Genomic DNA, 22,547 nt, shown 5'->3' with positions numbered 1-22,547 from the left:
GTATTGACTGGTTTTCAGTATTACACAGAAGGAATCATTTATAAAACCAAAGATTTAGGTTATAGTTTGATGTTTCTTATTTGAAATGTTTTTTCATATAAGTTCCACATGTGTTAAATATTCAGACTAAAGGAAAGTTGAATGTTTAGTAATATTTTATTACTCAGGAAAGTGTTTTATCTCTGTATAAATGTGTTTTGTGATGTGTGTCTGAAATCAGCTCTTCTGTTTCTTCATCAGGTTCAGATGGTTGAATCTTCTGCTGCTGCTGTTGTGCTTTATCAATCATATCGGTCAGTATAATATTTGTTTTTAAATTGTAACAATGTTTGATCTTCAGTTCCGGGTAGAGTTATCGTCGATTGTGTGTCGTGAGACTGTGGTTGAGTTGGAAATTCCCCAGCATGTCACATTATCATTCCACACTGAACCTCCATTTCATTTGTTTCTTAGCTTTCAAAGGCTAATAAGCAATACTGTCTTTTTAGCTGAACAAGTTAACTCTGAAGAAAGTGAGAAGATTGTTTAATTATTTATTTTAAATGATTATATGAAAAAGGTGATCATGGCTCGAATCAACAACCTTAATATAGGCATTTCTGATGTTAAATATTGGAGAAACTCCATCATCATCACTTCACAATTATTGAATCCTCTTGGAGCAAGTGACTAAAATAAATATTTCATGATGACCTTTATCACTGAGAATATGCAATAATGTATTTTTGTTCAGTTTGCATTGAATGATTTATACTGTCTGTATTTGCAGAATCCTCCACTGTAGGAAACATCTCTATACATGTGACAGGACAAAAAGGAGAAAACGCCACCCTGACATGTGATATTGGGGCCAGAGACATTTTTGATGTTATTTTATCCACTCTGTCAAGAAACATCCCTGTCTGTGAGATGAAAAACTGTAGTGGTCGTTTTTTTAAAAAAGGATCATGTGACATCTTCATCAAGGATCTGCATCCTGAGTGACGCTGGGAAATACATTCTGAGAGTCTATTATAACACTGAAGTGGAGCGACAAATCAGGACGTACCATCTTCAAATTCATGGTAAAGTCAAAACTGATCAAACTGAGCTTTCCGTAATTGTGTTGGTATTATCAGAGACACTGAATGTGACACGTACCACCTGATATGGGATTTTCTAATGGCTTGCATCTTAATATTGGAATGTAATACCATAGTGATTCTAAATATGTGTTCACAGTCTTGATTGATTGACATAATTATAATAATGATTAATATCTGTTTCTCCTCAGATGAGATTTCTGTGAAAAAAGGAGAGCAGCTGAAGATGGATGTTCTGTTGATCAATGCTGATAAAGTGGAGAAAAACTCCAGTGGAGAGTGGACAGAGGTGTGGACGAGAGGTCACGGGGTCAGCAGTGATCGACTGACTGACAGTGATGGAAAATTGACCATTAATAAGTTTTACAGTCTCTGACACTGGAACATACAGAGTTCTGGACTCTGAAGGAGAAATCTTGATCACAGTCACAGTCACAGGTGAGAGAAGATCAAATATTTGAGCTTATTTTACAGCTGAGGTTTATTTATCATGATTTGAACAGCAAATGCTAAATGTTATGACTAATATTTCAATATCATCTACAGAATCTGGTACACAAACAGTGGGAGAAAGCAAGGATGGCACTGAACATAGTAAGTAGGACAGGAGTCATTGAGAGCTTTACAAAATCTTTTAGTGCGTTAAAAAACAACATTTTAAAAAACTGTATTCTCTTCCCATTTTCCTTCTTCCAATTGCAGTGTTTTGGCGTGTTGGACTGCCTGTGATTCTGGTTCTGGTTCTGGTTGGTGTGACTGTCTTTGTTTTCATCAAGAAACGCCAGCATCTGAATGAAGGTTACTCACAGGGCAGTCAAAGTCAAGTATTAGCCTATAATAATGCACCTGCGGAAAGCGATTATACTGTAAACATACCCAGAACATCTAGTGACGACTCTGGTTACTTGTAATTCACCTTCAGAGTGTAATGTGAGTGGTTGTTTGAGAGCTGAGATTGACCAGGCGGCAATGCAATATGCAAGCAATGGGAGATACGCACTATCTGTGCTAACAGAGTGTTTGAAACACACGAGTCCTGTTTATTTGTGTTTACTCTGAGGTCGCTGTGAGAGTTTATACAACATCCCGGTGTCGTTAATCAGTCAGTCAAGTGTATGGATTGTTTTATTATTATCAACTCATACCTCTCATGTTACTCATCTGAACCGATCTATGAGTTAGAGCAACATTTGAACAGAACAGATTGACTAGTGTCAGCATTGTTGTTTCCTGCACGATGAGGGAGACATTGAGGACCAGATAGCGCCTCAAATACCCGCGATATTTGGGGTTCCTCTGGCTACGCGGGAGGTGCGTTTCATCGGCTGGCGAGAGTGAGCGAGACCGAGGAGCTGCGAGACGCCTAATACAGGGGTCCAGGATTGCTGTTTGATTCGCACACGAAACTGAAGTACTAATGTTGATTTGTTTGTGCTCAGGAGAGTGAAGGGTCCAGTTTTCAGTTTTCTGCCATGAACACGAGCCACAATTCAGGCCTGCAACGTTGCTGTGTGTGTATGTGGGCCCACAGTGGGTCCTCTCTTCCTCCAGACTCTGGGACCCTGATTTCCAAAGGAAATGCAAAATTTACTCTCATCAGAGAACATAACTTTGGACCACTCAGCAGCAGTCCAGTCGAGACGCTTCTGACGCTGTCTGTTGTTCAAGAGTGGCTTGACACAAGGAGTGCGACAGCTGAAACCCATGTCTTGCATACATCTGTGCGTAGTGGTTCTTGAAGCTCTGACTCCAGCTGCAGTCCACTCTTTGTGAATCTCCCCCACATTTTTGAATGGGTTTTGTTTCACAATCCTCTCCAGGGTGCGTTTAGCCCTATTGCTCTTACACAATTTTTTTCTACCACATCTTTTCCTTCCCTTCTCCTCTCTATTAATGTGCTTGGACACAGAACTCTGTGAACAGCCAGCCTCTTTTGCAATGACCTTTTGTGTCTTGCCCTCCTTGTGCAAGGTGTCAATGGTCGTCTTCTGGACAACTGTCAAGTCAGCAGTCTTCCCCATGATTGTGTAGCCTACAGAACTAGACTGAGAGACCATTTAAAGGCCTTTGCAGGTGTTTTGAGTTAATTAGCTGATTAGAGTGTGGCACCAGGGCCCGGTTCTTCAAAAGTAATCCACTAGGATTTTGGAAAACGGATTGGATCAAATCTTGAAAATGTGTTTTTCAAAAGAAAAAAACGGATTACATAATCGGATTAGATCACGTAATCCAATCTGGGTTTTGATCCGGATCAAACCTTTAGTTTGGGTTTTTCAGAACTTTTTTGTAGGATTTGGATCACTTTGATCCAAAAAAAACAGGATTATCCTGATCCCAACAGGGGGTAGGATTTCAAGGTGGATTCCAGGAGGAAAATGTAGTAAAACTTTAAAACTAGTCAAAAAATACAACATTTTTATCATGTAATATACATACACATTTTTATCTTGCTCTTGATTAGTTGACTGTTAAAGAAATAAATTAGGGGGTCATGTGACGCATCTAATGGAGTAGCCGTGTTGACGACGAGCTCCGGCAAAGCCTTCAAAAATCTCCCTCTCTAGACTCAATATCATCTCTGAAAGTGCAGAACTCAAATGTATAAGTTATAAGGTATGCCAAAGAAACAACTTGATTCCAGTCACAAACTTCGTAACAGAAAATTATCGAATATCAGCACTCGCTCCTCTCCTAAAATGGCGGATGAGCTAATGAATCCGAGCGATATGGACGCATTGGTGAAGAAAATAACAACAGAAGTCTTGGCGGGCGTCGATAAGGTTTTGGAGAACAAAATTGATCCAGTGTTAGAGAAACTGTTGGCGGTAGCGACACTTGTCGAGCAGGTGGAAAACCGGGTCACTGAAGCTGAAACACGTATATTGGCGGTGGAAGACACGGTCTCAAGAGACAACGCTGATTTGAACCAAATGAAAAAAAACGCTTGACGCGGCCTAGGAAAAGATAGACGACCTTGAAAACAGAAGCAGACGATGCAATATCCGAATAGTCGGCCTACCTGAAGGGGAGGAAGGGACTAACCCGATCTTGTTCCTGAGGACTTGGCTGCCCAATCTACTTAACGCCGAATTCAAGAATCAACAGGTTAAGATAGAGCGTGCGCACCGTGTTCCTTCGCGTCTTCCCATACCAGGAGAACGTCCGAGAGTGATGATGGTAAAATTACATAATTTTCAAGACAAGGCACGCATTCTGCAAGCAGCGAGAGCCGCGGGTCACCTGGTCTACAAACGCCACAATATCTCTATCTTTGAAGACTTCTCTGCGGCAATCGTAAGGAAAAGACAAGCCTTTGGAAATGTGAAGAAACGACTCCGTGAACGAGGAATTCGCTTTGCCATGACATATCCAGCGACCCTTCGAGTACAGCACAACGACGGCGAAAAATTCTTCAAACAGCCGACAGAGGCAGAGTCTTTTCTGGACAGCCTGCCCGAACCACCAACCATCACTTCGTCAGGGCCAAATCGCCTCGGAGAGACTGAATGACACGGTAACAGACTGCCCAGGTTTTTGTGACATACTTCTACGGATGTTTTGTTCATATTTTTAGGAGTTTAGTGACTTAATCTTGGGACACAACAACTAAGCAATATTTGTAAGGTCAATATGATGGCATGATTTAAAGGCTAAATTAATATAATGTTAATATATAGAAGGCTGTTGCCGCAGCGGACTGACGAGAATCATATCAAAGTTTGCGGATTTTGCGGTGCTCTTTTTGAATACCGCGCTTTTTTTGTTTGCTCTATCTAAGCTTCGGTCATGTAATGTTTCCAAGGAGACAGAGTGGAGATCACTATTGCTCTCAAATACGAAACTGACCAGCGTCAGACTTCCCTTGCCTACTCTTAAATATGTTTGTAAAATGTTAATTGTAAATAGTTTTGTTTTTGGTTTGACATGCAGGGCAATACCCTTTTTTTTTTTTTCCTCTCCTCAATGCTATACATGGTATCACCGCCCATTCAACTTCCATGGGATTATCTTTTACATCTATCAGAGTTAAACAGCCCACTTGTTGTTTATGCCAGTGAATAAATCAATATTAAACATATGTAGCTGGAATGTAAAGGGGGTTCAAAATCCAGTTAAAAGAAAAAAGATTCTAAACTATTTAAAAAAAGAACAAATACATATTGCATTTCTGCAGGAGACACATCTAACTGACAGTGAGCATATTAAATTAAAGAGGGATTGGGTGGGACAAGTATATGGCTCATCATTCACCAGTAAAAGTAGGGGAGTTGTCATTCTTGTAAACAAATGTATACCACTATCAGATATTAATACATATTCTGATAAATCAGGACGGTTTATCCTGCTTAAAGCTACACTAGCTGGACAACCCATTACCCTTATGAATGTTTATATCCCCCCTATCCAATCTAACAAATTAATTACACAGGTGTTCTCTAAGTTCGCAGAATGGCAGTGTGAACACAGCATAATCGCTGGTGATTTTAACTGTACACTGCTACCAAAGCTGGATAAATCTTTATCATCTAATGATAGGCCTTCCAATAGAACACGAGCTCTGTATGAGACATGTGAAGAAATTGAATTGGTAGATGTTTGGCGAGCTCTCCATCCCAGAGACAGAGAATACACTTTTTTTCTGGAGTCCATAAAACTGGAAGCAGAATAGACTATTTTTTCTCTCCCAAATCTTCACTTCAAAATATAATAGATTGCAACATTGGGAACATCGCAATTTCAGATCATGCTCCCGTTTTTCTTAGACTAGGCTTATCCAACCAAATATTTTATCCAACTTCTTGGAAATTCAAACCGTGGCTCATCCATGACCCAAATTTTGAATCATTCCTTAAAGAACAAGTTAAACTATTTATTATGGTCAATAAAACCCCAGACGTGTCTCCCAATTTACTTTGGGACACTGCAAAAGCTTACATTAGGGGAATAATTATCTCTTACGTAGCCAACCAGAAAAAAAAGCAGCTGGCAGAACAGAGAAAATTAGAAATTATCCTCCACGACTTGCAAATAAAATATAATGCGCGCCCCTCAGATACACTCCTAGCTGAGATAGAAACGGTTAAAACCTCTCTCGAAGCAGTTCTCACTAATAAAGCGGAAAAATCTGTATTCTTTGCTAGACAGCGGATGTATGAGTTTGCTAATAAACCTAACAAATATCTAGCAAACTTATTGCGTAACCGGTCTCAAGCGCAGGTCATATCCAGCATCAAAGATAAAGAAGGTAGGTGTCACCACGACAACAAAACAATTAACCAAATTTTTAGGGCCTTTTATAAGAGGCTCTACACGTCCCAATCGGGCCTTTCTTCTGGTGGTGATAAAAATAAATTCCTTTCAAACCTAAATCTACGGGAATTAACTGAGGAGCAAAGACAGACGTTAAACAAACCAATTGAAATTTTGAATTGTATTAATAGTCTTTCCAAAGGAAAAGCACCAGGGCCCGATGGGTTTACAGTGGAATTCTTTCAGAAATTTAAAATAGAATTAGCAAGTTTAATGCATGAAATGATACAGTATTCATTTGATACCAATAAGCTTCCTGGCTCCATGACAGAAGCCAATATTTGTGTTTTCCTAAAAAAAGGCAAATGCCCTGAGGAGTGCGGATTATATCGTCCTATCTCTCTGCTTAACGTGGATACAAAAATTTTAGCGAAGATATTAGCGATCCGGCTTGAATCAATCCTCCCCACAATAATCAATCCGGACCAGACAGGCTTTGTTAAAGGCAGATCCTCAGCTCATAATGTTAGAAGACTTCTTAATATAATTCAGTATTCAAATAATTGCACAAATTCAGGGCTAGTTATTTCATTAGACGCTGAGAAGGCATTCAATAGGGTCGAATGGCCATATTTATTTTCAGTGCTCTCTAAATTTAATTTGGGTGAGGTATTTATTAAATGGGTAAGGATTCTTTATTCCTCCCCCACAGCAAGAGTTTTCACTAACGGTCTTAAATCCCCAGAATTTACATTAGCACGCTGTACAAGGCAAGGATGTCCAATGTCACCACTGCTGTTTGCGCTGGCTATTGAACCGCTTGCTGCGGTGATTAGAGATGACCCATCCATTGAAGGGTTTAGATTAGATAAGAGAACGCATAAAATCTCACTTTATGCTGATGACATTTTAATTTACCTTAACTCTCCAAAACAATCAATTCCACATCTAATTGATACAATTTCCAATTTTGGCTCCTTCTCAGGATATAAAATAAATCTTTTAAAATCAGAAGCAATGCCATTAAGTAAATTGCACTCCCATGACCCCACAATTTCTCACCCATTTAAATGGTCTCCAGCGGGCTTTGTTTACTTAGGTATAAAGATTACGCCAAATTTGGAAAATCTATATAAAACCAATTTTGCTCCTATTTCTAAGAAAATTAGATCAGACCTAGATAGATGGTGTAATCTTTCCTTATCCCTATTAGGCCGTGTCCACCTTGTTAAAATGAATATTCTACCTCGCCTTCTATACCCATTTCAAATGCTACCAGTTATTATTCCTAACAAAGCACTAAAACAGTTATGTGGCTTCATTATTTCCTTTATCTGGCGAAAAAAAAGACCTAGACTAAGATATAGCCTTCTAACACTGTCGAGCAGATGTGGAGGCCTAGCAGCCCCGGACATTAAACTATACCAGCTTTCTGCCCATCTTCGTTTTATACTGGAATGGCACTTAAATGATCCAAACTCAACTTGGATTAGCGCAGAAGCCATATCTCTCGGGCCAGTTCCTTTACAGAACTTACTATATCTTTCACCCAAAAAACTGCGAATTCTAACTAAAGATAATTTTATTCTTAAGAATATGACTAAAATATGGAGATTAGTCCGCAAAATAGAAGGGCTTGACTCCTACCTTTCACTTCTCACACCCTTACATAATAACCCAGATTTCCTCCCGAGGATGAATGATGGCTTAATACATTTGAGAGACAAAGGAATACATGTTATAGGTGATCTGATAGAGAATAAACAGTTAATGACCTTTGAACAATTCACTGCAAAATTTGAACTCAATAAGAAGTTCTTCTTGGTATACCATCAGATCCGCAGCTTTATAACAAAAAATCTTAGAGTTTGTTCAAGTGGATTCTGCGTTTCCCCAATAGAGGAACAGTTGAATAAAATTACTTCACCTCGATCTGTATCCAAAATCTTCTATAATATTTTGATAAGGGCCAATACAGATAGCTCAGAAAAAACTAGGGTGTTATGGGAAAAGGACTTTGGAGAAGAAATTCAGATGACTGATTGGGAAGCCATATGTGAGATGCCTTCCTATCTTACCAGCAACTCTGCCTGGGAAATGCAGTATAAAATCGTTCATCGTCTGCATGTTACTCCTGTCCAAAGACATAAAGTGAATCAAAAACTCTCCAACCTCTGCAATAAATGTAAAATTCTAGAAGGAACTCTTATCCACTGTTTTTGGAGCTGCTCGAAAATACAACAATTCTGGATGGGCGTCGTAAAAGAACTTGAGAAAATTTGTCACTGCTCATTAGAAATAGGACCAAAGACTTGTTTGCTTGGCATGAACCAGGAACTCCCTTCCAGATTTCAAGGGACCCATCTTCTTCAAATTTTACTCCACTGTGCCCGCAAATGCATACTTGTATGCTGGATAACAGACCAAGTCCCGTCAATAGCACAATGGATTAACACAATCAAAGGTCTTATTCCATATGAAGCTTTTTCAACAGCATTAAAAGACAAACCTTTTAAATTCCATAAAGTATGGGACCCCTTTTTTACTTATCTTGGAGCTGGAGAGAGACATCTATTAGCGCTGGGAATAAGGAACTTGGCATGGAAAGACTGAATAGTAATGTAACGGTGATACAATTTTATTTATTCTTATTCTGTGTTGAATTTCTTTCTTTTTTTCTTTTTTTTCCCCTCTGTAATAATGCATATTTAGTAACATTTTAAATGAGTATTTTCAAGAGAATTAAAATGAATGACAACCTGTTTAAATTGTAATAGCTCAGATGTGTTTGCTATGTTTAAACCCTGTAAATGTCAAAAGTTTCAATAAAAAAAAAAAAAAAAAAAAGTAATAAAGTAAATGCAGACATTAGTCTACATATTTAGCCTTTCGGTAACCTACTCTAAAGTAAAAAGAAATTTTGGTGCCATAAAACAATCCCTAAACAGCTGTAAATATCCAACAAAAATATATATAATTCAAAACCCATATTCTTTCTATCAACATGTCCCTTTAGGGCCTCCGTAGAGCACTGGAAATCCAGATTTGGTGATCCTGAAAAGTTCCTATCCGGATCAGATTGATCCAATCCGATGTTGCTTTAAAAAACTGGCTCCAAAAGTAAGATGGATTACGTGATCACGGATCGCAAAAAAAGGATTACTAAATCCGGATCAATTTTATCCGGATTAAATCTTTTGAAAAACCGGGCCCTGGTGTCTTCAATATTGAACCTTTTCACAATATTCTAATTTTCTGAGATACTGAATTTGGGATTTTCCTTAGTTGTCAGTTATAATCATCAAAATTAAAAGAAATAAACATTTGAAATATATCAGTCTGTGTGTAATGAATGAATATAATATACAAGTTTCACTTTTTGAATGGAATTAGTGAAATAAATCAACTTTTTGATGATATTCTAATTATATGACCAGCACCTGTAAATAGCTTTCTAAAGAAGAAGTACTTCATTTGGACACCAGAGGGGCCTAATAACTTCAACATCTGTAGGCATATAGTAAATGAATCTGGTGCACTGCCCTACTTAACATAAAGGCAGGTAGGGGGCGCTACATGTATTACCACAAATACAAAATTAATTTAAATATAAGGAGACAAGCCACTACTCCAAATTATGAAGGCATGATTTATTATCCAAAAGGATGTAAAAGATGTAATATTTCTTAATTCTGTAATATTCCAGGTCTGTGCAGCTCTGTAAGAATAGACTGACTGCCCAAAAGCACTTCGTCTATGGGGTATTTTACAATCTCCTCTAAGTGGCTCTAGTAGATGAGTTATGATTTTGTCCAAATAAACTCATTACGTGGAGATAGGCCCATATCATGCAAAATTTTAAATCCCAAATAAAATATCTGCAAATTTAATAATATTTCTCCAGTTAAAAAAAAAACAACAACAAAAAAACATGTTTAGTTCATTTTACAATGATGAAATAAATTAGAACTTTTATCCAATATTTCAAAGCCTGCTTATAGAAAAATTCAAGATATGAGTCAAAAATGCCTCTATATGAGTTTTTGTCTTTATAATAGCCATAGTTAAGCAATATCACACAAGCAAAAGGCCCATTTTCCCCGAAATATCAGCACAATTGCAACTCTGATGTTGGTTTTATACAACATGTCAACAAACAAGTTTGTTTTGGATCTATTTTGCAAATTAAAATAGTTCCAAATAAATCCACAGCAGAACCGTCGTAGCTGTAGCCCCCCAATGTTTCATTCCTGAATTAAATTTTTGGATGATTTAACAGCATTAAACTGCCAGTGTAAATATATCTGAATATGATAGATGGATTTTGTTGATACTGATTTAATCTGATTTGTAACGGTCCGATATTCTAGCTGAATTTATTGATTGAATTTGGCATAAATGATGAATATGTCTATAAAACTACTCATATATAAGTAAAAGGGCCCCTGGAATCAATTTAAGGGAGAAAATATATCCTTTAATACACAGAATATGAGGAATATAAAAAAAGCTTTATGAGTCAGACAGTCCTAAACCAGTACAAAAACTCTCAGCAAAATATTGTCTAATTACAAAATCCCAGAAGATATCATATGTGCTTAACTGTGAACAACCTGAAGAGAATATTTGGTATGTTTTGTACAAATGTGTTTATTTATGAGGCAACTCAAGTTTTTTTCCTTGCTGCTGTTGGCTTTAACTGACCACTAGGGCATTTTAAGATTTCAAACAATGTTTTTGTAAGTGTAAATATTCATATATTGTTCTCAGAAACCAGGAGAAGCACAATTGCAATAAGAGTAAAACCAAAGGGATTAATATTTTGCTTTTTCTGTTGTCTTCAATTAGATGCTATCTATACTTTATATTGGCAGAGACTGTCTTCACCTCTGTATTTTTGTACATTAACAGGATGCAGCAATATCACAAATGATTATATTTATTAAAATGTTTGTGTATGCACAATAAATGGATGCTTTCCGTTCCTGACATATGTTTTCAGGAAGATTCCTCCTTCAAAAAGTAATGCAGTTATGGCTACACCTTCCTTTTTATGTAATATGGTCTTTAAAGGGTAAATTCACCCAAAAATGAAATTTCTTAATTACTCACCCTCATGTTGTCCCAAACCCAGAAGACCTTTGTTTGTCCTTGGAACACAAATTAAGATATTTTTGGTGAAATCCGAGGGCATCTGATCCACACATAAGCAGCAGTGATACTGTATCTTTTGAGGTCCAGAAGGTTATTAAAAGACATCGATAAAATGATCAACGTGACTATAATAGTTACATTTTAATATTATAAAGCGACAAAAAATACTTTTTGTGTGTGCAAAAACATAATAACGACTGTTTCAACAATATGTAGTGATGGGTGATCTCAAAACACTGGTTCACGTTTTGGTGCTTTATGAATCTTTTGTTTAAACAGGCCTGTTCGGCGAGCATCCATTATAAAACACTCACATTACATTAATTTTGACAACTACACGGAATATATTGAACTGTGTTCATGCACAAATACAATATTTTAGAATGAGTCGAGAGGGCATATGTGCAATTTGTATGCGCATACACAGCAAAATCCCCAGAGTTAAATCAACTCTACATATGGTCCCTCTCTAAATAGTGTTAAAGTAACACTGAAGCAGAGTTAAAGTCAGTTGTAGTTTTTGTTTCTCTCTTTTCTTCAGTGATTCTGCTTGTTAACAGCAGGTGTTCATCACTAATATCAATCATCACCTAATTAATTGCTTAATTATCTCCTTAACTTTAACTCTGCTTCAGTGTTATTTTAACACTATTTAGAGAGGGACCATATGTACTCTGAGCAGGGTTGATTTAACTCTGAGGATATTGCTGTGTAATAACGGACTCGCGCATGCCTTATGAACATTTCTGCGGAACAAAAGTATTTGTGGGTGTTTTCAAACTGGTGGGTGTTTATATATTATGCAATGAAAATGATCCCCTTCACCCGACCCCACCCCTAAACCCTACCCACACTCTGACGTGGGCAAATCAGGTAACGCTCTCAAAAACGCCCCGCTGTCTATGGCCTCGCCCATCAATCATGTCCTGCAGAGACCTGTACTTGTACGGATGACTCCTGTATGTTACTTAATTGTCTTTACCTTCATTACAGTCGTCATCCATCAAAACCTTTTTAGTGACACTGGTTTTCTTTTTCCAACTGAGAGTGTTTGCGTTTTGAGCCACTGTTCAGTCAGTATTTCACAGCAGCACGATGAGAAACGGCCTGGGCTGATCCGAAACAATCACAGAATATGTAGAGAGGTGGTGCCTTATTTTAAATGTATTTTTAATTAATTTAATTTATTTTTTTAAATGTAACATGTTAATTAAATTAATTAATTATATTAATATATTTAAATTAATTTTAATTTATCTCGCGGCCCACCTGGAGGATTACTGAGGACCCCTAGTGGTTGGGAACCACTGCTTCAAACCTACCCAATAAACACTTTTAATATTATTAAACACTCATTCACAGTTTATTTCCAGTTTTAGAACATTATTTTAATTTTTAACCCGCGCTGAACGCGTTAAAAGCTTGGTCTGTGATAATTGCATTTTTGAGGGCCTAAACCTGCTCAAACTCATGAAACTTTGCACACGCTTTAAAGTGGTGAAAATTAATGTGTGATATGGGTTTCAGAATTAAGTGTTGCAAAATGGCTCAATAGCACCACCTACAAAATTTCAACGAAGTGCACTTCACGCTATGTTTCACATACGGGTGTGAAATTCAGTAGAAATGTAACATCCCTACAAAAAAGTCTCCTGATGCAAAATCTGAAAACCAACAGGAATCAGATATTTTTTTAATTTTCTCTGGCAAACTTGTGCAGTTTTTGCCATCTCCAGATGTTGTACTTTACTCGTTAATTCTCTAGTACGGAAATGGAAACTGTGGTTTTAGAGCCTTTGCATCGTGCTAAAACCTTTAGTTTGATCGACACCTTTATGAGCGACAGACACAATGGACAAAATCTTTTCGTTCTTCTGTATGTTTTCTTATTGGATTATGCAAATCACGTCCAGTGGTAAATATATTATTTTTCAAACATTCATGAAATTAACATTAACCTCAGATAGTATACAGGGTTTCTGCAGGTTTCATCAAATCTAATTTAATGCTTTTTAATGCAATTTTAATGCATTCTCTCTGTATGTATATATATATATTTGTTAAAAGTCGATAGATGATCTCATATGGCAATTAGAATATTCATTATGTCATTACATTGCATTTGCCTCTGTCAAGTTTCAGCCCTTTACATTTGTTTGCTTCTCTGCTACTACTCTTTGTGCTCACAAAATGTATTTTAATGCAGACAAAATCCCAATAAAATTATTTAATCTATTTATTTTTCTTTTTGTTGTCAGACAATATGAAATAGTGACTGAAACACGGTCCATTTAGACTACATGCAGGGCTCGACATTAAGTCTAGTCATGTGCTTGTCCTATGGAGAAGTTATATTACTTGAGTAAAATAAGTTGCTTGTCCAGAAAAAAATAGGATTTTTGTGTGACGTAAATATAAATTTATTCTGAAGCAATGTTCTTTCATTCAAAATATTCTTTCAGAATATTGCAGTTTTGACATATTTAAATCTGCATATTTGTGATATTTACCCCAATTTTTTTTTTTTTTAACATTTATAAGGGGTGAATAATTACAATAATACCACACTACAGGGCTATCAAACCAAATTAAATTAAATGAAAGATAAAAAATTACAACTGCACTAAATAATGTTATATTGGGCCTCTGTCCAAAACAGTGTTACAGCAATTTTGCACCAGACGGAGGCACACCAGTTATAACCAGCTTGTGATTTTTAAACCTTTATTGTGTCTTAAAAACAGCAGTTGCTCACAAATTGCTAAAAGGGACTACTTCTTTTGGCGGTGACTTTAAACGTCATCGTGACAAACAGGACACTTGGACAGCATTTCTCATGAAAAAGTGGATAAGCACATCATAATCAGCGAGCATGTTTTTGAATAAAGTTGTTTTCTAAATAAAGCTTGAGGAAGCTTGGTGGTGTCGACATTCATCCGCGACCATGGTGTGCTGTAGTCCGTTCATAGCCCACTGTTAGCTTTTTATATCTGACCACTTTATTTAGGCTTTAAAATGTATAAATGTTGTGTTAACTTGTAAAGATTATCTTGATACACAGCAAAATCCTCAGAGTTAAATCAACTCTACATATGGTCTCTATCTAAATAGTGTTAAAGTAACACTGAAGCAGAGTTAAAGTCAGTTGTAGTTTTTGTTTCTCTCTTTTCTTCAGTGATTCTGCTTGTTAACAGCAGGTGTTCATCACTAATGCTCAATCATCACCTAATTAATTGCTTAATTATCTCCTTAACTTTAACTCTGCTTCAGTGTTACTTTAACACTATTTAGAGAGGGACCATATGTACTCTAAGCAGAGTTGATTTAACTCTGAGGATTTTGCTGTGTAGACAAAACGTGTTGTTAAACACAGAGCTTATTTTTTGCAATTTTTCAAAAGTCTGGGAAAAATGCTTTCGATCGAGGGAACCCGTGCGCCGCTAACGTTGGCCTACAGAAACACGCCATCCCTGAGGTACTCTATTACCAAACTGGTTCCACGTGTGTATGACACCAATGTTCCTATTTTACGACAGCAAATCAAAGTTATTAATTATGAAGGCTGTATTCATAATAAACTGGTAGTATTATGTTTCTTCAAAACTATCTAAAAAAAAAAGCCTGTAGGAATGAAATGTAATTCCTTTTTAGGCCTTAATTTTCACAAAATCCTTTTAATGCCCCTGAGTATAGCTAGTATCAACGTAGTCTAAAAGGGTCTGTGTTTATCAATGTGTCTCCAGATGCATCAGTACGAGGATCTTCTGATCTGTTCAGAGTTCAGATTGGAGAAGACATCACTCTGAACTGCAGCATGAGAAGCAGATATGAAATGGCCTGGTATCATCTCAGATCTGAAGAGCTCGTTCTGCTGATTTCTGCAGAGAAGCACAAAACTGGAAGAAAACTTCTGATCCACTATAATCTAAACAGCACTCGTCTGAAAATGACAGCAGACAGTTGGGTCACCAGAGTCTCTCTAACTATTTCAGGAGTAACAGAGTCAGATTCTGGTCTTTATTTCTTTGGAATAAAATCTGACACTACAGAGATGCACTTCAACAGAACCATCAGACTGGAGATTGAGGGTAACACATTTCAGTTTTCTCATCATATCTTAAGATGAGCTATTCAAGACAAAATCTGAATTGTTGTTGTAGTGGTTTGAGTGATTGAGAGCAGAACATGAGAAGATATATAAACTTAACACTGGACATTACTCAACTAACCCAGATTTTAAGGGTAATTTGAGGAGTCTTAAAAACAACTTCAAAATGACAGAAGCAGGATTTTATGTGTGTTCATAAACTGATTATATATTCACAGGTCTTTCAGAGACGAAAGAAGAAGATATAATCACAGGTAACATGTTGCTTGTTATCTTGTTTGTTTAAATGTTTTTTTCTAATTGCTCTAACTGCTCTGCTGAGGAGATCCAGCACTAATTGTAATATTGTCTGGTTGTATGAATCTGAGTGACTCTTCTGTCTCTGTAGATGATGGAGTGACGGTGACGGAGCGTGTGTTGATGTTCGGTGGTGTTGGACTGGCTGTGTTTGTGTTTTTTCTGACTACAGTCATCGCAGGAGGAATCATTTACCATCGAGGACAGCAGAAAGGATGGAAAGAAGCGAAACGTGCATCTCGGATGAGTTACAAATCAGCTAAATGACACATTTACGTGCTTTATTTGACTATCTGAGCTTTGCTTTGCAAATCAGCATTGCTGTAGGGAAACACAAATAGACAACTGTCTTTTCCTGTTGGTCTGATCTTTCTTTCACTTCAGAGAAACTGAGATGTTGTGGTAAATGATGTCTTTTTCAGCACCAGTGAATCTTAAACAGTCATAGTGATTATTCAGGTTTGTGCGGTTCAGGTAATATTCAGAAACATTTCAAAGTGCTTCCACTGTCTTTAATGAACATTGTGTCTGACTTATATCTCTCTTATATAGACTTTATGTATTAAACTTGAGGAGTATTAATGTGTACATATAAGCTGTTTTCAAGAGGAAATGTAAATGTAAATCTCTTCTGTGGCACATAAAGTTTGATTTAATAAAAATGTCAACCGATGTATTCAATGATAAATGTGTTGATGAGAAATCAAATAAACATTGTTTATGTGTATTTTATGCCAGAAAACATGAACATTACCAAAGCTAAACCTCTTCAAACACAGCTGTATGAATTCAGAAATTTTAGAGGTGTCCTCACACTTCAGAAAAAAAAAAAAAGTTTTCACATCATTGTTCATGCAATGCAGAATAAAGATTTCCTGCACTGACTGCATTATGTGAAACCACAAAGTAAGAGGTGAGGATCATAACAGTCAGACTTGTTGACACTAACACAAATGAGCAAATTAGCCTTAGTGTGTGTGGGGGGGGGGGGGGGCATGTTTTTGTTACATATCAGGACACAAATGTGTATAATGACATGGGTATGACAGGTATTACAAGGAGAGGGTGACTTATGAGGACATTACCCATGTCCCCACTTTTCAAAAGGCTTATAAATCATACAGAATGAGTTTTTGTGAGAAAGTAAAAGTGTGCACAGTTTCCTGTGATGGGTAGGTTTAGGGGTAGGGGTAGTGTAGGGCGATAGAAAATACGGTTTGTACAGTATAAAAACCATTACACCTATGGAATGTCCCCACAATTCACAAAAACGTGTGTGTGTGTATAAGTTACACTAATAGAATGAAAACATTAGGAAGACTTAAAATCATGTTTAAATAAATTAAACTAATCCATACTGATATGTTTGATTGTAGAATGTTTGCTTAAAAAGCTCAGTATGTTATTTGTTCTGTATACTGAGCCTAAACATGAGTAAATAAAGCTGTCTTGAGCATTAAAATCTAGGCCTGAAAATGTGGCCCAGCTCTGCCTCTGACAAAGACTCGACAGAAAGCTGTTTATCTCATTATATAGTGGAAACATTTGCCAACTGTGAAACATATATGTGCATTACATCTGCTTTATAATTCTTGGTTGTTGCAAATAAAGTTTAAAGTCCTCCTTAAGTAACCCTACACCCTTGCCTCATTAAGTATACATGGATGTGAATATGAATATGCAAATTAGCCCCGCCTCCACTCACTCGCACAAGCTCAGAGATCCACTCGGTCAACTTACTGAGGTAAACGCTGCTCAATTGTATCGCTCTTTACAACATCAGACACATGACTGTAGTTAATATGATGAGAACTGTAACTCGGGAGCGGGTGGCCTTCAAAGGAGGAAAGCGCCTGCAGGTGACGGTGGCACGGGTGTTTTCGTCCATGAGTTTTGGCTGGCAGACAGAGAAGATGCTTGTCTTATGTGACTAGACTTTTTGACACTGAGTGGATCCTGTGTAAATGTTGCTGGAGCTTACCTTCAGATCGGTCATGAAGTCGTTCCCCTACAGAAGAGGCAAAGGACAACTGATGTGCCCTCGGGTCAAGCAAGAAGGGAAGCAGCTGGGCAGAATAAGCGAACACTCGCATGGAAAGTTATCCCCATCGATCTCAGCACTGTACCAGTGCCCTTCCCATCAAAAGAGACTATACAGGGCATACAGGAGCTGTGGCAAAGATGCAGTGAAGGACTTACCCAGCATCGACAGTTGCGGGAAGTGCTTGGCCGCGAGCAGGACGTCTTTGCGGCACAAGATGTGGGCGGTGGATGAATGGGGCTAGTACAGCACAACATCAGTATCGGCACAGCTCCACTCATCTGCCTGCAACCCCAAACAGACCGCAGCAGAGCAAAAGAAAGCAGGAGTAATTGAGCCGTCTAACAGCCCGTGGGCAGCCCCTGCAATGCTTGTCAAAAAGAAGGAATCCTCCTGGCAGTTTTGTGTGGACTATCGCCACTTAAACGCAGTCACGAAAAAAGACTCTTACCAGCTACCGAAAATCGATGTCACCCTGGACTATATTGCAGGGTCGAGCTGGTTCAGCTCCCTTGACCTCCAGAGTGAGTACTGGCAGGTGGAGTCTAAACCAAAGACCTCCTTCACCATCAGCCAGGGGTTATGGCAGTTCTGGGTAATGCCGTTTGGCCTCTGTAATGCTCCAGCCACCTTCTCCTGGTTGATGGAGCAGGACCTGGCACGTGTCTCTTGCCGCTTGTTGCGTGGTGTATCTGGACGACCTGTTGGTGCATGCACCAGACTTTGCAGCAGCACTGCAACACCTCCAAGTGGTCTTCGCTGCTATCTGCCAAGCTGGGTTATGACTCAATCAAAAAAAAAAGTCACCTATTATGAAGAGAGACGACCTTCCTGGGGCATGTGGTGAGTGAGTCGCCACTGACCCACCAAAAATAGCAGCAGTGACAAATGAAAACAAATTAAAAGTCCGTGATAACTAAAAGTCAGTGAAAACTAAACATAACTAAGACAACAAGAAGCTTACGTTGCACTTTTTCGCTTTCAACACCATCTGTGATTAAAGGAAAGATTCTCAAAACTTTTAAGTTACACATTTAAATATACAGACGAATGGAACAACTGTACACTGTATATTAAATTAAATCCCCCTTACACAAATGCTATAGTGCTTAATTTGCATTAGTCCTTCAATGCAGTCATAAACAGTGTAAAAACCACAATATCTGACCTCACTAGACATGACTGCTCACATTCACACATATCTGATAAAAAGGATAAATGCTGTTTTATCCTAAATGCATAAGAAATTAATTTAATGGACAATAAGAGTGTAAAGTCCACCAAACGTTGTGCTGCTTCAAAAAAATTTAAGTTAAATAACACAAAAAAGTAACAAAAATACAATATTAACAAAATTCCATTTCAAAATACATTATATACGAAACTAAACATATGACAGAATCAGAAGTGATTATGACATTCATTAAACAGCTAGTTCCTTTAAAAAAATGTATAATGTTTTTTTCTTAATTATATATTGTTTTTAATCAGGGGCATAAAAAATGGAGAATGTAATGCAGAGGCACCTTTTGTGTCATTATGCCAAAATCATTCTTTAAAAATTTTCTTTAATAAAATGTGATAAATAATCAAAAGCTTATTTGTTAAAAAATGTTGAAAATATATATATTTTTTTTTTAGGTTAAAATTAGCTTTATTATATCAAGTTGCAAGAGGCAACAATGTTGTAAGAGCCAATTCAATATGCTTTCAATTTGTATTATTACTATTATTCTCAACCTATTTATGTTTCATGTAAAGTGCTGTATTACTTTAAAAATTATTTTAAGTTTTTCTGTACAAATTTTACTGTTTACAGTTATAGAGACACAGACGAAAGCACCAGTCTTGGAGGAGTTTTCAAATGTCTTCAGGGGGATCGGACAGTTTCCTGGCGAGTGTACCATACACCTGGACCCGCACGCAACCCCAGCAGTCCATCCACCCTGACGCATTCCTCATGTATTACGCAGTCGTCTTAAGGAGGAGCTTGAGAGCATGGAAAGACAGGATGTCATCGTCAAAGTCACAGGACCAACCGAATGGGTTAATTCCATGGCTGTGGCTGGTCAGTTAAGGGTCTGAATATAACCAAGGGACTTTAAAGGGTTAGTTTACCCAAAAATGAAAATTTTGTCATTAATTACTCACCCTCATGTCGTTCCACACCCGTAAGACCTTTGTTCATCTTCAGAACACAAATTAAGATATTTTTGTTGAAATCCGATGGCTCAGTGAGGCCTGCATAGCCAGCAATGACATTTCTCTCTCAAGATCCATTAATGCACTAAAAACATATTTAAATCAGTTCATGTGAGTACAGTGGTTCAATATTAATATTATAAAGCGACGAGAATATTTTTGGTGCGCCAAAAAAACAAAATAATGACTTATGTAGTGATGGCCGATTTCAAAACACTGCTTCATGAAGATTCGGAGCGTTATGAATCAGTGTATCGAATCATGATTCAGATCTCGTGTCAAACTGCTGAAATCACGTGAGTTTGGCGCTCCGAACTGCGGATTCGATGTTGCAAGGATGTTGCTGGAAAAAGCCAGGGTTGACAAAAGGGATCCATACCTCAGTCTCCTGGAATATCGCAACATGCTCTGTCGATGGTTTCAAGTCCCCGGCTCAGCTGTTGATGAGTCGTCGACTGTGATCAACCCTTTAGATTTCTCGTGTTTTAATAATAATAATGTCTGGTTGAAGTTATGAACGTTATCAAATGGGAAAACAATAGGGAATGACGAAATAATTCCCACTGAAACTTTATTATACCACCACAGATACATTTATACAAATTATCAAATGAAACTATTTTAAAAGACAATCAAAGCAAAAAAGAAGACGCCTGTATAATTAAAACAAACCCTGATCAACCACAAAAAATATTCAGGAACTAGCTAGATTTTGCTAAAGTAAAATGACCAAATTATGAAAAATAGAAATAGTATATTTAAACTTTTTTTTATTTATTTTTTTTTTAATGATTTTGTGCAGGTAAATGTGCAGTTAATTGTTGATGGAGCCACACAACATCAGAAAGAAAGAAAGAAAGAAAGAAAGAAAGAAAGAAAGAAAGAGAAAATTTTGGATCAGTTTACTTTTTTGTATGAATTTGCACCTAAATCTTTTTCTTTTTTTTTTTTCAAACGTTGCACATTTGGTAAGAAAATGTAAATTTAAATACAGAAATACATTGCCATTTTACATATTGCATTATAATTAATATTACTACCCATATGCTTCCATAACTCAAACGGCTTTGCTTCAAATTAAAAGTCAGAGTGTTGAAAGTGAATTATTAAATTCATATGCGAATGATTAAAATAACAATTCACAAATCTGCATGTCAACTGCTTTGAAAGAATAACCAGTAGAGGGCAATAATGATCAATCACAATAGTCCTGTGGAGGCACCTTAACATTCTTTATTTCTTGAAGCTCGAGCTCACCTTGTGCGATACTTTTGCTTTTGCTTTTCACTGAAATCTCCCTAAACATGCCGTTCTGACGTCTGAACATCAGAGTAATGCAGAACTTTTACCATGTGAGTTTTCGTGTTTTTAAATATCAAGCTTGTGTGTTTTGTGTTATTAAACCAATAGTTGTGTTGTGGAAACGCATCCTACTGTTGATGCGGAAATGAGTGAACATGTTTATGAATCCATTACTGTGATTACGATGACTATGATGATGGTTTTTATTCGTTTTTATTAATGTAATTATTAGATTATTAGATTGTACAGTGATTACTCAGATTAGGTGACTGGTTTGCAGGTAAAATAATTTCTAAAACCTGTTGTTTCGATCCCATTTGTGCTTGACCATTTTCAAGGATTAAAGTGTTCCTTATAAGGACATTTTTATCATGTAAAATCGACATGTGTTGAAGTCAGCATGAAGTTGCGAAAGTCTTTTCTTCCCTAAAGTGATGTATATCAGAGATTATTATGGAATGAACAATATAGGAATACAAAGTCATAAAAAATATGCAACAAAATAATCTAATCTTTTTCATCTTATATCAAAATAACCAAACAGCCACATTTATTAAAAATTACATTGGGGATAAAGAGCCAAGCAGAATGTCTTATCTAGAGAAAACATCTGCCATTTTCTAAAAAAAATTATATACTTTTTAACCACAAATGCTCGACTTGCACTGCTCTGTGATGTTCCACGCATGACACAATCATGTTGGAAAGAACTATTTTAATTCTGAAGTGAACTAATCCTTTAAATACAGATTATCATGTACAAAAATACACGCGGTAAAACAAAATAACTTAAAATAATATGAAAATAATGTAATGAATGTTTTAATAGGTTATTATGACATTTGTTTGTGATGTTATGTTTTAATTATTGTACATTGTAGGCCACTACTTATAATGTGCTGGGATGGTTATTTCAGCAACAAGATCACAACACATCCAATTTCTTACAAAGATCCCAGTTTGTTCTTTCAACATATCATAGTAAAACCAATCTCCATAAAAACACAAGTTTGTTCTTTGCATTCATAGATCAAATGTAGGGCGGGGCTTGATTTTGTCTGTGAGGAATTGATTGGATGGTTGTGGTTTGCTATTGGTGGATCTCATGAGA

At 37.0% G+C, this 22,547-nt stretch overlaps 2 protein-coding genes across 3 annotated transcripts in view; both read left to right on the top strand.

Annotated features, from left to right (window-relative positions):
- The window catches only part of LOC125275939, an 80,079-nt gene extending 78,202 nt beyond the window's left edge, over window positions 1-1,877 (top strand). The window contains exons 2-6 of one of the 2 annotated variants that reach the window (XR_007186552.1): window positions 241-293; window positions 770-1,064; window positions 1,274-1,520; window positions 1,629-1,676; window positions 1,785-1,877. The gene's annotated coding sequence lies outside the window, so the exon portion shown is untranslated. The remainder of the gene's footprint in view (window positions 1-240; window positions 294-769; window positions 1,065-1,273; window positions 1,521-1,628; window positions 1,677-1,784) is intronic. The other variant, XR_007186553.1, reaches the window with a different exon arrangement.
- A 10,374-nt stretch (window positions 1,878-12,251) lies between these two features.
- On the top strand, window positions 12,252-16,603 carry LOC125275947. Its single transcript, XM_048203305.1, has 4 exons — window positions 12,252-13,401; window positions 15,230-15,574; window positions 15,813-15,848; window positions 15,983-16,603. Exons 1-4 carry the CDS (start codon window positions 13,338-13,340, stop codon window positions 16,156-16,158), a joined length of 621 nt encoding a protein of 206 aa, XP_048059262.1. The 5' UTR covers window positions 12,252-13,337; the 3' UTR covers window positions 16,159-16,603.
- The last annotated feature ends 5,944 nt before the right edge of the window (window positions 16,604-22,547 follow it).

The sequence above is a fragment of the Megalobrama amblycephala genome, linkage group LG9, assembly GCF_018812025.1.
Source record: "Megalobrama amblycephala isolate DHTTF-2021 linkage group LG9, ASM1881202v1, whole genome shotgun sequence".
In the NCBI taxonomy this organism is placed as follows: Eukaryota; Metazoa; Chordata; class Actinopteri; order Cypriniformes; family Xenocyprididae; genus Megalobrama; species Megalobrama amblycephala.
This window is presented reverse-complemented; position numbering and strand designations above follow the sequence as displayed.